Source organism: Pyrus communis, chromosome 13 (assembly GCF_041283825.1).
Source record: "Pyrus communis isolate YQ-2024b chromosome 13, ASM4128382v1, whole genome shotgun sequence".
In the NCBI taxonomy this organism is placed as follows: domain Eukaryota; kingdom Viridiplantae; phylum Streptophyta; class Magnoliopsida; order Rosales; family Rosaceae; genus Pyrus; species Pyrus communis.
The window spans coordinates 19,401,125-19,414,990 of NC_142577.1; the positions used below are offsets into that span (position 1 = coordinate 19,401,125).

General features: G+C 34.9%; 1 protein-coding gene across 1 annotated transcript; it reads left to right on the plus strand.

The window, feature by feature from the left end:
- Positions 1-6,609: 6,609 nt before the first annotated feature.
- LOC137736641 (protein FANTASTIC FOUR 3-like) lies at positions 6,610-8,194 on the plus strand. The gene has a single exon (XM_068475877.2). The coding sequence runs from the start codon at positions 7,007-7,009 to the stop codon at positions 8,060-8,062; it is 1,056 nt and encodes a 351-aa protein (XP_068331978.2). The 5' UTR covers positions 6,610-7,006; the 3' UTR covers positions 8,063-8,194.
- The last annotated feature ends 5,672 nt before the right edge of the window (positions 8,195-13,866 follow it).

A 13,866-nucleotide genomic window follows, 5' to 3' on the forward strand; every position in this document is an offset into this window, starting at 1 on the left:
TTTATTAGGTTTAACCATAAAATCGAACAAAACAAAAGAACATGATGCAGCTACCATTTACATGTATGTGTGTGTGTGTGTGTGTGTGTGTGTATTATATGTTTGACTTTCTTAATGCTAGCTACGTGCAATCTTTACAATGATTTAATATGTTTAATTATGATCGATCATGATTGAATAACATATGTTTAACTAATCCTCCAAGTTTATAATTTTTGGATAACTCGATGAGGGAAATTTTCAAATATAGTGGACTGTTATTCCTCATTATCACTGTCAGCTAGGCATGTGATTACGAACCTTACTTTTGTTCTGCTATTTTTAAGGCCAAATGCAGAAACTCTAGCTCAACTTTGCTCATCGAGAAATACGTATTATATACGGATAATGATTTAGTTCAACGATTACTACTAAAATATGGTAGTGGAAGAGTAAGTGACAAATCACGCATGCAATCGACTTCTTTTTTTCTTTGATATTCATAATCGATCTAAAAGGGTACATAAATTTAAATTGAATTATCCAAATTTTTATCATAACCTCACATCATACTTTCGTAAATTTCAAAATCATAATTCATGGACAATAATGAATTTCGATGCGATTCAAGTCATACAAAAAATGTAACAACGTCAGATTGTGCGTATGCTCATTGGAGTTCGGATTTGTAAACATCAACTTATAATCTGCATTAAGTTTTTTGCTTGTGATATTTTTATCATTATAACTTGGAATCACGATTTGTAAAATCCTTTAGAAATCTAACATCTGTAGCTTTTCAACGTTACCATAAAGAATATAAGGTTTTCCTCCAACCACCAGCAACAGGGGCATTCAAATTGGCCCTTAAAGTTAGTAGCACGGTTAAACCTAAACTAAATAAGCTCTGTGAACACAAAACAAAGTTAAAAGCTAAATACTACAAGCTCTCACAGTGAGAGAAAGGCATACGAGTTGAGATTAAAAGTTAAAAGCTTATTTAGTCACCATCAATAAAGACAAACCTTCGACTGCGGTGCTTACATATGTGTATTGCGTGCTTCTAAGAGCTTTTTTCATAGAGCTCGATGGTGGTTTACTGTTAACTTTGTAATTAGATTAGCAATAAAATAAACTAATGGCCATTACTTGCATGACATGTTTGCATGGATTACCTAGGCTTTCATTGCTTAGTCCGGCTGTTATTTAATTACAATTAAGTTGAAGAAAGGAGATTAATTTAAACGAATAATTCAAAATGGAAGGGAAAGGCAAGGCACTAACATCACAACATGGGTCAAAATTCTAAAAGGCAGGTGTGAGTGCTTTATTTATTTAGTTGCTTGTGTAAGCCATGAACTGGATCCTCTTGTCTTTCTCAGTAAAGTCTTAATTAAGAAACAAATGATGTTTATTGGAAAATAATTAAAGGCTTAACTTTAGGCTTTCATTTAAAGCCAAGGGGACATGACGTTTACTTTGTTAAAGATTCTCTCCAATACAAAATCTGTGATGGAATCTGATGCAGTTTATCTCTCTCTCTCTCTCTCTCTCTCTCTCTCTCTCTCTCTCTCTCTCTCTCTCTCTCTCTCTGTGTCTCTGTTTTTCTCTCAACCAAAATGATTAGGAGGAAAAATACAGATTCTGATGCATGCTTGATGCTCCCCTTGTAATTCAATTAGTTTGCTGATGTAGAAGATTTTTGTACTAATAGAGAGTAATAAAAAAGTATGATCAATTAGAGGTGCCAAAAGGTTGTTAATTAAATTTTCAGGTTTTTGCTTTGGCAGTGTTTACTTTGAGATCGAATTACTATGCCTACGCCCCCAAGCTAGAAATCTATGAAGTGCCATAAGATTCTTGTGAAATGTTGCACCGCGATTGGAATTGTTGTATTCGACAATAAATTTTGTTGCTAATGAAATTAGTCAATTTGAGCCTATCTTTTACAAGACGGTCTCCGTCTATTTTGAGCAACTTCTTGTTATAAATAATCTTTAATGGTTAATTCTGCTGATGTCTCTTGACATTGAGTAATGTTATTCATACCATATTTTTATACCACATTTCTATACTAGTTTAGGTGTCATCTGATGTGGACAACCACATCATTTGAAAAATTTGCAAAATCCAAGGAAATGAAGGAAAAAGACTTCTCGTATGCCACAATCATTATTTAATTAACTAGTTTTTCTTGATTATTAGTTTATTAAATAATGAACTAAATTTAAAAATCTGATTAATTCAAATGATGTGGCTGTACACATCAAATGACACCTAAGGTGGTATGAAAATATAATAGAAAAATATAGTATGAATAACATTACTCCTTGACCTTATGATATTGATTTGTAATTCTCTCTTTTTATGAGCTGTTAGTCCTATTGCGTAACAAAACAAGTAAGATAAAATTGAACGGACAGATGATAATAGACGGTCAAATTTTCCTTCTTGGATTAACAGCGTTCGAGGACCATAGTACATGGTATTTGACCTTAAATTGCCCTTTAGACGAAAATCCTGCACAAATGGTTCCGAGTTTTGTTCCAAAATATCTCAAAGATGATGAAAGCATCCATGAGTTCAATTTTTCTTTCCAAATTCTACTTGAACAGTAAATGCATGTTGTTATCGACAATTCTTTTAGTTGATTTTTAGGGTGAGAATCTGCAACATATATGGTCACTTTTAGTCTGTATCATAATCATAGATTCATATGCTCATTTTCTTATAAAATACGAGAAGAGATTGCTTTCATTACATCATGGACAATAGAGAAGAAGATATAAGTTTTTTTTTTTTTTTTTCTTCTCATCTTTTGTATTTTTATTTATATTTTGAAGGCAATGAAGTGATTCTACACTGCGCTGTCACCAACGCAAATTGGAAATTAACATAAATTAGATGAGCAAAAATTAATTGGATAATGTGAAAAAAGAAAGATGATTGAAATTAACTTCATGTAGAAAATGGAAATTATTAAAGACAAAAGCAAAACTAATGACGTTATAGAACATTTTCTTAGCAAAGAAACAAGACACTAAACAGATTGCATCATTGCATCTCTAGTGATTTAATTAATCCTCCCATTAGTAAATAAGGTTTATAAGCTTTACTTTAGTTTGGCGGAGTTCTCCATTTATCTGTCAACTGATAAGCCAGAAGAAAGTCACCCCAGCAGCTCAGCATGCACTCTCATGCAAATTCTTGGCCTTTTCAGCCTCTTAAACCCCTATTAGTATTAACTTAAATGTAAAATAAAATTACGAGAATGCATGTTTTAACAACATGCACTCGACCGACCAAAAGAGGTCGGTGATATATTAATATGAAACAAAATATTGTTTAAAAACAGTACACTTTTGACGTCAATACGAATTAATTCTGCTAATATTATACATATTTTCATTGGTCAGCATAAATTATAAAAACACAAGGCAACGTGCAAATGATACAATATTGTCAGCAGGTACACATAAAAAGAATTTGATTGCCGGATGCTCCTGCTGGTCTCCTTTTTACTTTTTCCTCCAATTGCTCAACTTTCTGCTCTAAAATTTCTATACTGGGAAACCCACATCACTCACCACCACAAAACGCCCTCCAGTAGGAGCAACCATTACTCCTAAAAGCAACATTTGTAGGATAGTGGTCCTAACTATTCTGGGCGTATGCTTTAGCATTTAGGGTAGGTCACTTGTTGTCTTCCCACATGCTTTAGTATTTAGGGGGGGGGGGCATATGCTTTTAGCATTTAGCTTGAGCTGGTTTAATTTCCATTTTTATCAATAAGCAAGCCTTTGATAAAAATGATCTTTTAGCTAAAGAGAGATCAAAGAACTTTCTTGGGGAACTTTGATATAAAGAAATTTCATGATGTCAAGTGGATGCAATATTTCCTTTGTGTCAAAATATCTGCAGTGTTTAGTTTGAATATATATGCTATGGAATGTGAACTATAACAAAAAATTTGAAACATGTGTATGTTATGTTTTAACTATAGGCAGCACTGATCGCTCTTGCAGTCTTGCTGATATTTCATTTTGATATAGTATTTGATAAATATGAATGATGAGATTTTAGAGAAAGAAAGAGAAAAGAACCAGCATGAGGACTTTCCTGTCACACGGAAAGATGAGTCACATGCATGCAATGTTCCGCTAAAACATATTTTGTTAAGAAGTTTGAATAAAAAAATAAAACTTAAAACATGCACATTATGTTTTAATTAGGTAGTACCAATCACTCTTGCTTAATTAGTGGCAAAGCTAGACTTCATGCTTAGGAGGGATGCTAGCTTGTGGCCTGTAAATAGCTCTGTCTCTCCTTATTTTTCCACTTGGCACAGAAGTCTTCACATGAATTTTTCTTTTGAGAGAGAGATACATTGAGATTTTGGGTGAGGAATTTCCCAAGTCTCAAAAAATTGAGTCCAATTTAGTACAAAATGGAACATAGAATGTACATAGAGTGAATTAACAACGTCCTCTATAAACATAGGCATGCAAGAGATATTTACAAATTTCTATTTAGAATGTGTCATTTATAATTCTCTCTCGCATGTCTTTATAATGCTCGGCATAGCCAATCTCCTCTAACTACATTTTTGGTCCATTATACCAATTTAGACTCAATACCTTAAAATTTAAAACTTTCTTAATCAAAGATATAGCCTTAATTAGGTTTGAATTAGTAAGGCACATAGCCGGCCGACATACAAAAGGGTAACCTAGTGGAGGATCACTTAGCTTTTAACATGTCTACCTAAGTGTCCGTACAATTAGTGCCGTGGCTCTACAGATAATTAACAGTCATAAAAAAGTTTGCATGGCCTTATGGGATTGGTGCAAAGTGACGGCAGGAACATAAATAATAATTGTTACCACAAACCAAACGTACAACCCACCAAGCTGGAGGGAACCACATCGATCGCCTTTCCAACGCACAAAATTGAAGAGGAAAAATAATAATAAAGGTACTGCTGTTCATATGCTAATTTTTATCTCTCAAACATTCTTATTAATTTTTGTATATTGATCTTCTTCATTCAAAGTTCGAGAAAATTGAAAGAATAATGTATGAAAAGTAAAAATATGTGTGTAAATAGCATCACCCAAACAAATTAAAAGCGTTACACGATTGAGAGATTCTTTCCAAGTTTCAAGTTTGTAATCAAAATTGAAAAATAATTTCCATGATTTCGAGTACATGTGTTGAGAAATATTCCGAGCAGGCAGGCATGAGGCATTATTATGACTATATTTGAACAAGATAGGCTAGTTTTTGCTGGATCATTTATTGGGGTGGGACTCAGCACTCCATCACCCATCCCTTGTTTCAAGGATCCATAGGAAAATATACCCATGGGATTCTGTCTCCCTGCTGAAGCTAACTAAGTTTTATTTCGCCGAACATAATTATTGATGCATGCTGCACGGACAGTCTCCCCCCCTATCCCCCTTCGATGCATGCAGCATGAATCTTCCCATCTTGGTCTGGTATATATAGAATAATACGTAGATTTCAATCTAGGTAATGTTTTTTTCGTTAGACTGATTGTTTAGAATTTTTTTTATTTATCAAACGATAAATTTTGTTAAATTAGATGTTAGATTAATTATCAACGATGTCTGAACCCACGTCATCATGCAAAGGCAGCTCCTTTTACCATTGTGGTAAATAACCACTTGTAATTGTTTAAAATTAACCAAACCAATAATCGAGCTTTACTTGTAGACATGATAATAGTGATGTATGCGTTTAGATCATCTATCAAGAAGAATAAATGTAGTAGACAACCATCTCACAATAAGGGGAATGACTTACATATCTTCACCCCCTTTAAAATATTACAATGACATTTTAAGTCAATATTACAGTGACATGTAGTTTAACTATCCTGCACAACATTATATTATTGCTTTAGAACATGATGATGGCATCCCAGAGGTGTCTACAAGTGACCACTCTCCACCACAAGAGCATCCAAGAAGTCTGGTATTTTATGTCATTCAATTTGGACTACACATTCAAATAGAACATAAGGTGGTAATATATTCCCCTCTATTCCTATGTTTACTATATGGAGGCTAATTAGTCGATTGTGTGTATAAAGTCTGTGGTCAGCATAATATATAAATAAATATGTGCAAAATCTAGTAATTCCACTTAGAAATTTCAAAGGGTGTGTGCTGATGTATATGTATTATATAATGGATTGCCAGACTCGTGTGGCATATGGATCATACGCAAAAACACTGGTCTCTAGCTACACAGTGTTGTAGTATTTAATTGATAAATCTTATATTTCAGAAACAGAAAAAGCAATATCACTGTCAAGAAATATTTGGCGGAATCCTTTTCTTCCTTGCCCTTTGTCGGCTTTCACTTGGAAAGGAATAGGAAAGCTGGTAATTTTAAAGAAATGATAAATGCCATGTGTCTCTCTGTTTAACTACATCCATGCATGCCCAGATGATGACATTTGGGAAACAGAGAAAAAAAGAAATTATTTTGCTTAAAATTTCGAATTCCTTATATTAACACGACATTTAAAGTTCTTTGAAGAGCTTACTGGTGAAGATTATTCTTTATAACTCTTTTTCTTGTCTAGTTGTAGTGTGTAGCATACTAAGAATTGTATAATTCAAGTGGTGTAAAAAAGGCCTCCTGCCCGCCCGGGCCACCTCTCCTTCTATGATCTATACCTTCCAGGCTTCCACCTTGGAGGACTACAAATACCCACCCCGCACCCTCTCTTTTCACCCATGCTCAATCCCCTCCCTCTCTCCTCTCCTCCCTCTCTCCCCCTCTCTCTCTCTCCAAACAACACAAATACCTCCCTTCATTCTAATTTCCTAACACCAGAAAAACAGAGTCCTCTGCTTTTACCCTGTTTCTCAGACACTACAAAACAACAAAACCCCTCTATCTGAATCCTTTATTTTCCCTGCACCCACCTTTTCATTTCGTTTTCCACCTCAAAATTTGATTGCCATTTTAAATTTCCTGGAAATTTCCAGCGTATATGGCGACAATCGTGTGCCAAGGTCTGCAGTCATGCCTGGAGTCTCCTCACCTTGTGGAGCCAAGAACCCTAAGGCTAAAGCTTTCTGCACCGGTAGCTCATCACTTTTCTCCAATTACCCCCCAAGAATTAGGAATCAAAGCTTGTTTCTCTGAAGAGAAATGCAATAATTATGAGGAAATCAACAGCAATAAGGCCACCTCCTGGAGTTTCCTCCAAGCTATCTCCAAGCCCTCACTAGAAAACCCTACTGCTGAGGTGGACAAAGAAAATACTTACACCCCTCCTAGGGTTTATAGGAGCTCATCAGTTACTAAGCTAAATGAGAAGAGCTTGGAGTTGTGCACTGAAGACTTGGGCTGCGAGACGGGCGCCATTATCACAGAAAGCTTCAGCATTTTCTCACCAATGTCTGAATCAGAATCGAATGCAGCGCCAAGGGAGCATCAAAATAAGCATAAATTTTCGGGTGCAAAGAAGGTGAATAATGTTCACAATTTTCCACCTCCATTGACAACAATAAGCGGCGAGGATTCTCTACACTTTAGGCCTCACAGGGAAGATGGGAGGCTGATCATCAAAGCTGTCAAGGCCCCTTTAAGTCATTCATGCTTCCAAGCTGAAAGAAGCAATGGCCGCCTTCGATTGTGCTTTTCAAACACCTTTACTCCCAGTTTTGACTCAGAAGAAGAAGCAGCAGCCATTCAAGAATACAATGAAGGGTGTGAAAATGACATAACTGAGGAGGAAGCAGAAGAGCAAGATCAAGAAGTGGTGGGAGAAAATACAGAAGAAGAATTGGTAGAACAATTAGGAGGCGATAAGGAGGATGAGGAGGAGGAGGAAGAAGAAGAAGAAGAAGAAGAAGGAGGCGGAGGGAAGAGATCAAATGTGTGTTTGATGGAGGGTGAGGAGGTCGATGGGAATAGTTTGAATGCTAGGGGTGAAGAGGGAATAGAAAAGTTTGAAAGGCCAAGCAGGTGCAAAGAAGGTGGCGGTGAGTGTGAGAAGAAAGGATTGTTAAAGTATTGGGAGCCCTTTTGGGTGGCTACTTAAGTTGGATTATTAATAATTAAAAGTTTATTAAGTGTAATATTGGATCTCTCAGCCGTGTAATCAAATTTTCACAATTTTGTGTTTGTCTTTTCTCTCGTTCTATCTATAAATTTCCTTTTTTAGTGTCTATAATGTATCTTTGTGGTAGTTGGTACTCTCTCTCTCTCTCTCTCTCTCTCTCTCTCTCTCTCTCTCTCTCTCTCTCTCTCTCTCAGAGACAACAGAAATGATCAGATTTTCTTCAAATGAATATCAATGACATTTGAGTATTTTCAATTGAATAAAGAGGTAAAACACTCATAAATGGGAGGTGGTTCTTATATTATTGCAGTAATTAACTTACGATTTCATTAAAACGAAAAACAAAAGTTTATAGTTGCTCTCCACCAAGACAACTAAATGGAATGACATAACTCATCCATACATGCATGCAAAATAATTCTGGCTCACTGCGTATCTCCTGCAGAAGGCATTTTGGCAATAATTAGGTGAGATCTAGGTGGACCCATTGGAAACTCTAATTAAGACACTATTTTTCTTATATGTAAGGAGTTTTTCATTCTTGACAAATACATGATGTTGTATCATTCTATTTCCGTACACAAATTATACTACGAAGAATTGTTCTCTTTAGGGTTTTTATCACTAATAGTTTCTGAAATTGACTAACACCATCAAGATGGTCCCTAAAATTAAAAATTGATCAATGTAATCCTGAAAATAGGTGTCACAAATCAATGTGGTCCTTCCATCACAATTTTGTCAAAAGTTCTGTTATATACTGATGCAACACATACATGGGTCCAATAAGATTTAAGGGTTTATATCACAATAGTCCTTGAAAGTGACCCATAATATCAAGATGGTTCATAAAATTGAAAATAGATTTATTAGTCTGAGAAAAACGTGTCTTAAATTAATGTGGTTGTTCGGTCACAATTCCATAAAAAAGTTTGTTATGTGCTGATCTGACACATAAATTGGTCTCACAAGTCTAATTAAATTAGAAATAGGTTTAATAATTTAATAATTAATTAAAAAAAGATGTCAACCCAGAAACCTAGTCTCGTAATCACCTCCGATCTCGACCCACACTCCTCTAACTCCATCTATGGTAGCCTTCACCGTCTTTTCTTTGAAAAAAAAAAAAAATCTTAAGACACTCATCTTTACAACCTTCGATACCCTTCACCAAATTGGATCAGGATTGATACCACATTTGGTGACGGCTTGGATTGATGGCGACTACTGTGACATCATGGTCAACATTTAGGCTCTCCCTCGATGATCTTAGTGACACGGAGAACGACGAGCTCTGACTTGAGATAATCTCACTATAGAAAAAGGTATTTTGACAAATTTTTTTAATTAGTTATTAAATCATTTAATCCACATCAGCACATAACATAATATTTGATAGAATTGTGATGGAATGACCATATTGATTTGCGACACCTATTTTCAGGGACTGCATTGATTGATTTTCAATTTCAGGGACTATTTTGATGGTGTGGATCAATTTCAGGGACTATTTGTGATAAAAACCTTCTCTTTATAATTACCTAAAGATCATATCTAAAAAATTATTCGATTTGAAGACCATTTAGTCATTTATATGAATCAAACAAATTGACAATTTATCACGAGGAGTCACTTGTTACCATAACCGTCAATTTGTGCGGCACATATGGATGACTAAAAGGTATTTGAGTTGACAGAATTACTCTAGAGAGGTTCTTTAAATGATGATGATAGAGATAATGAACGATTTTGATTGGGAGGTTTGCAAAATAAAATGTTGTCATTTCAACAATTGGAAATGAGTCAAATCCATGACAATCTATGGTAACTAATTAATGATGTTAATATATTATTATGACAAACTCTCCAATCCACAAGACTTATTATATGACAAATAAACTACATTACTATCACATGCAGTTTCAATGTATTTTATCTCTCTCGTCATATGGCCTATTGAATCCAAGATAGGGGAGTTATTCTCAAGCTGTCACAACTACATATATAGTGCAATACAAGTATGTATGATTTAGCATACCGAACATATGTGCAATGGCAGAGCTAATATGAGGTCATTGGTTGCCTTTGACCCCCAACAACTTAAAAAACTCCATGTATATTTGTTTGTGTATTATTTTTTATCCTTATAAACAGTTAAGGCAAACTAAATTACAATCTCCTTCTCCTACTTCTATTTTCTTCTAACATCTTTGTCTTCCTTTTCTCTCTTCTTGTGTGAGACTCTATTGTGGGCACCATGTGCTCGATGAAATACCTTAGTTGACAAACCTTGACAGTCTTCAACATTACTCCATAGTATCCCTCCAACCATCCTCGACAAGCCTCTACAAATAATAGTAGTTGTGGACATATGTTGACATAAACTTTGGGCATACGTTTGCAGAAATTAGTAGGTGCCTACTAGGCGCTCAACGAAATAGTCGAATGAAACTTTTTGATCGATATCATGAACAATTATTTAAAATCTTGACTCTGCCTACTGCAGATGTGTGGGACACATATTATTATCTCTAAAATAAGATGGATTCTGCACGATCTTATGTACCGTTCAAGCTTTTGGGACCAAACATATCTGTGACTCAGAACCAAAATCTTCCCACAAGGGCATCAGAAACGTGATGTATAGCAGCTAAAAGCACAAAAGGGTAAAAGGTTCCCTCGTATAACTGCCAGCCTGATAGTTGCAAGTGGGCACTGCAGTGTAGGGCTGGTATAGGTACCTTCCAGAGAACCCCTATTTATGGGGGATCTCATGCTAACTATCCCTATATGCGTATCCACCTTACATTGCTTCATCTTGCTTGATCTTTATTTACGTACGGTGTGCTCTCACCACCATTAAAACATGTTATCAACTTATCATCAACTACCCTATAGCCATGCGCACACAGAAGGACTAATCGTATCAGTTACCACATCCTTTTGGAAACATTCTTCAGTGTTTGATGGTTCAAGTTGCACTACAAGAAAAATAAGGTGGGAAACTTTATCTACTCGGAACACTTTCATGTGGTGTACAACTTTACGTATTATAATATACTGGGTTGGAAACATGGCTTTTATGTCCTACTTTTACAGTATATTAATTAAAAATAAAAATAAATAAACACATTATAATTATAATAGAAGTTTCTAATACTAGAAACACATTATTGTCCACACATGTTATAACACGTGTTTTGTTTATTTTGTTTATTAATACTAGAAAACTATGTGATGACAGTTACAAATAGTTAATAGCATAAAGAGAAATATAAGGTCGTGGGAGATGAAAAAAAGAGAGTGCATTTTAAGTGATATTGTCCTTAAAAGTTAATTCTATTATTCAACTTCTAAACTTAGAAATGCCATGAAAGTAACTTAATCTTCTTAGTTGGTCAGGATGGTTCTCTTAATATGTAGTGCATAGTTTAAATTAAACCTAAAATATAAGCACATCACCCACCCATGTCATACAAGATGTGGGTTAGTAACACAGGCCGAGATGAATTAATACCTGTTAATTTGCATGTTTTTCATAATAGCTAGTATTCATTGACGAGTGGCTTTCTATTTTGTTTTACAACAAGCGATTAACCAAACAAGAAAAATTTCAAGGGTTGTCACATGAATACATCTTTTACTAACTAATCCAATGATCTGGAGATAATTCAAACAAAAAAATATAAAAGTAATAGGACAGTACATCTAGTGGCATCTTTTGTGTTTAAGGAAGGTGGCCTTCATAGTTGGAATGAGTTTGAACGGGAGTGGTTGTACAACACTCTAGCATCTGATGTAAACGTTTCGATTCGAATTTAATCAAAGTTTCTACCGTTTTGGGGGGGGGGGGGGAAACCAAAGCACTACCGGTACTAGTCAGCTTAAGCACCCCTCGGTTTAGGTCCATTACAAATAGCTTTCTTTACTATTTGCTATGGTCCTAATCAGTTAAGTCTTTCAACAAGAGTGCCGACCGTACCTATTAACAAGAGCGAGGGTTAGAGCTGTTTTAGGGTAATGTGCATGCATGAATCCTTAACCTTTATCATTTAAAAAAGCAACTGGAAATTGATTTGTATGCAAGTGTGTTATGTGTGGAGAATGACCCTCTAGCTAGCCGATCACCCATCAATTAACCCAAATTCGTATCCCTTTACTGAGTTTTTGCAATTTGTTTGTTTAAGTTTTAAATTTGTCAAAAAACCCAATCCCCTTTACTTTGTTGTGTCAAATTAGTTAGAATCTATCCAAACTTGTGTTTTTAAGTGTTTTGAGTCAAGTTAAAATCAATTTTCGTCCAAATCAACCTTTAGTGTCTAGTTTGAGTCTATTTGAATATTTTGTGATGTTTTGAGTCTTTTTAGTTTGTTTTGAGTTCTTTGTGTCTAATTAAGTGTTTTTAAGCCGAGTTTTGTGTTTTAATGATCAATCTGTTTGAATTAGAGTAATGCCGACAGTATCTTTTATCCTTTTGTTACTCTAAAAGTATCACATGCAACAATGACAGTACATTCTCCATGCATATACAAACCAGAGGAAGGCAGTGCCTCATCGTGGAGTTAGGGTATCCATTCATTGGGAATTTTTGATAGGATAGCTCATCGATTGTCTGCATGTATTATATATCTCTTGAATTTTCAAACTTTCACTTTGGTTGATGTATTCTTAATCATATTAACACTGATAATTAATTTACTTAACGCTTTCATAAGTTGAGGAATGAGCTAATTAAGCACAGAAATAGTTTAAAAAGCAATAAATCAATAAAAAAAAAAAGTAATCAGTGAAGTGTTTGCTTATGGTGTCGACGAATTACTCTGAAAACAGTGTACATATAATGCTTCCAAATGTGAACCACGTGCGAGAAACGGAATTGTAGCGCAAAATCTTTCATATCCACATGAACTGGGGTCGTTGTGAAAAGGAAACCTAGTCCCCACTAAAAGGGACAGTGGAATTTGGAAGTTGGCCACATTACATTTTTGGTCCACGTAGATGTACGTTGTTAGGGGTTCCAATAGTTCTATAGTTCTTTTTTTGGTTGAACTCCCTCCCCATTTATAGTTAAGAATTCGAACTTATGCATCATTAGGTTTCAATAAGTCTCAATCCCTAACTGTCAATTGGTATGCACCAAAAATGGCATCTAAATTATGAGTCACATTTTCTAGATAAAAACCTTTCGACCATTCTTGTTTTTTTGCAAGGGTAATATCAGGGAGACTAAATTTGTAGACAAAATTTTGAAAACTAAAGAACATAAAAGTTGATGATTGATTTATTACTTAAGAGTTGATAAACGTGTTCATCCACTCCAGGAAGTTTTTCTCTCTTAAACTTGGGGCAATTTTCTTTTTCTTTTTAAAAGACATAGATGCTTACATTTCTTTTGTCGGTAAATCAGCTAGTATATATCACTTTACGCTCATGGAAGTAGGAGTATAGTTAGAACTAGAAGTTGGTAAAAATGGTTGACAAAGTGATCGTTTTCTTAAATAGTACCATGAGATTATAAAAATAAACTTATTGTATTAACTAATATCAAAATTTATCTAGGTAAAAAAGATGGTCATTACCTAATGTAACGATTAGTAGTTACCAATCTGCACCATTTGTTTAGAGTAATTTTCTCTTGTTTAATGGTGAGCTAAGTTCATGTTATATGAAATTTTCCTTTTGAAAGTCGTTTGGGATTAGGAGTAGCCCTCCTTGTATGGTACAGTAGTGGATTAATTATTTTGCAAGTTTGATTTGATCTGATCAATAGATGACCAATAATA

What these genes read in the sequence shown, in the direction of transcription:
- LOC137736641 (XM_068475877.2), top strand. Translation starts at nt 7,007, where the DNA reads ATGGCGACAATCGTGTGCCAAGGTCTGCAGTCATGCCTGGAGTCTCCT.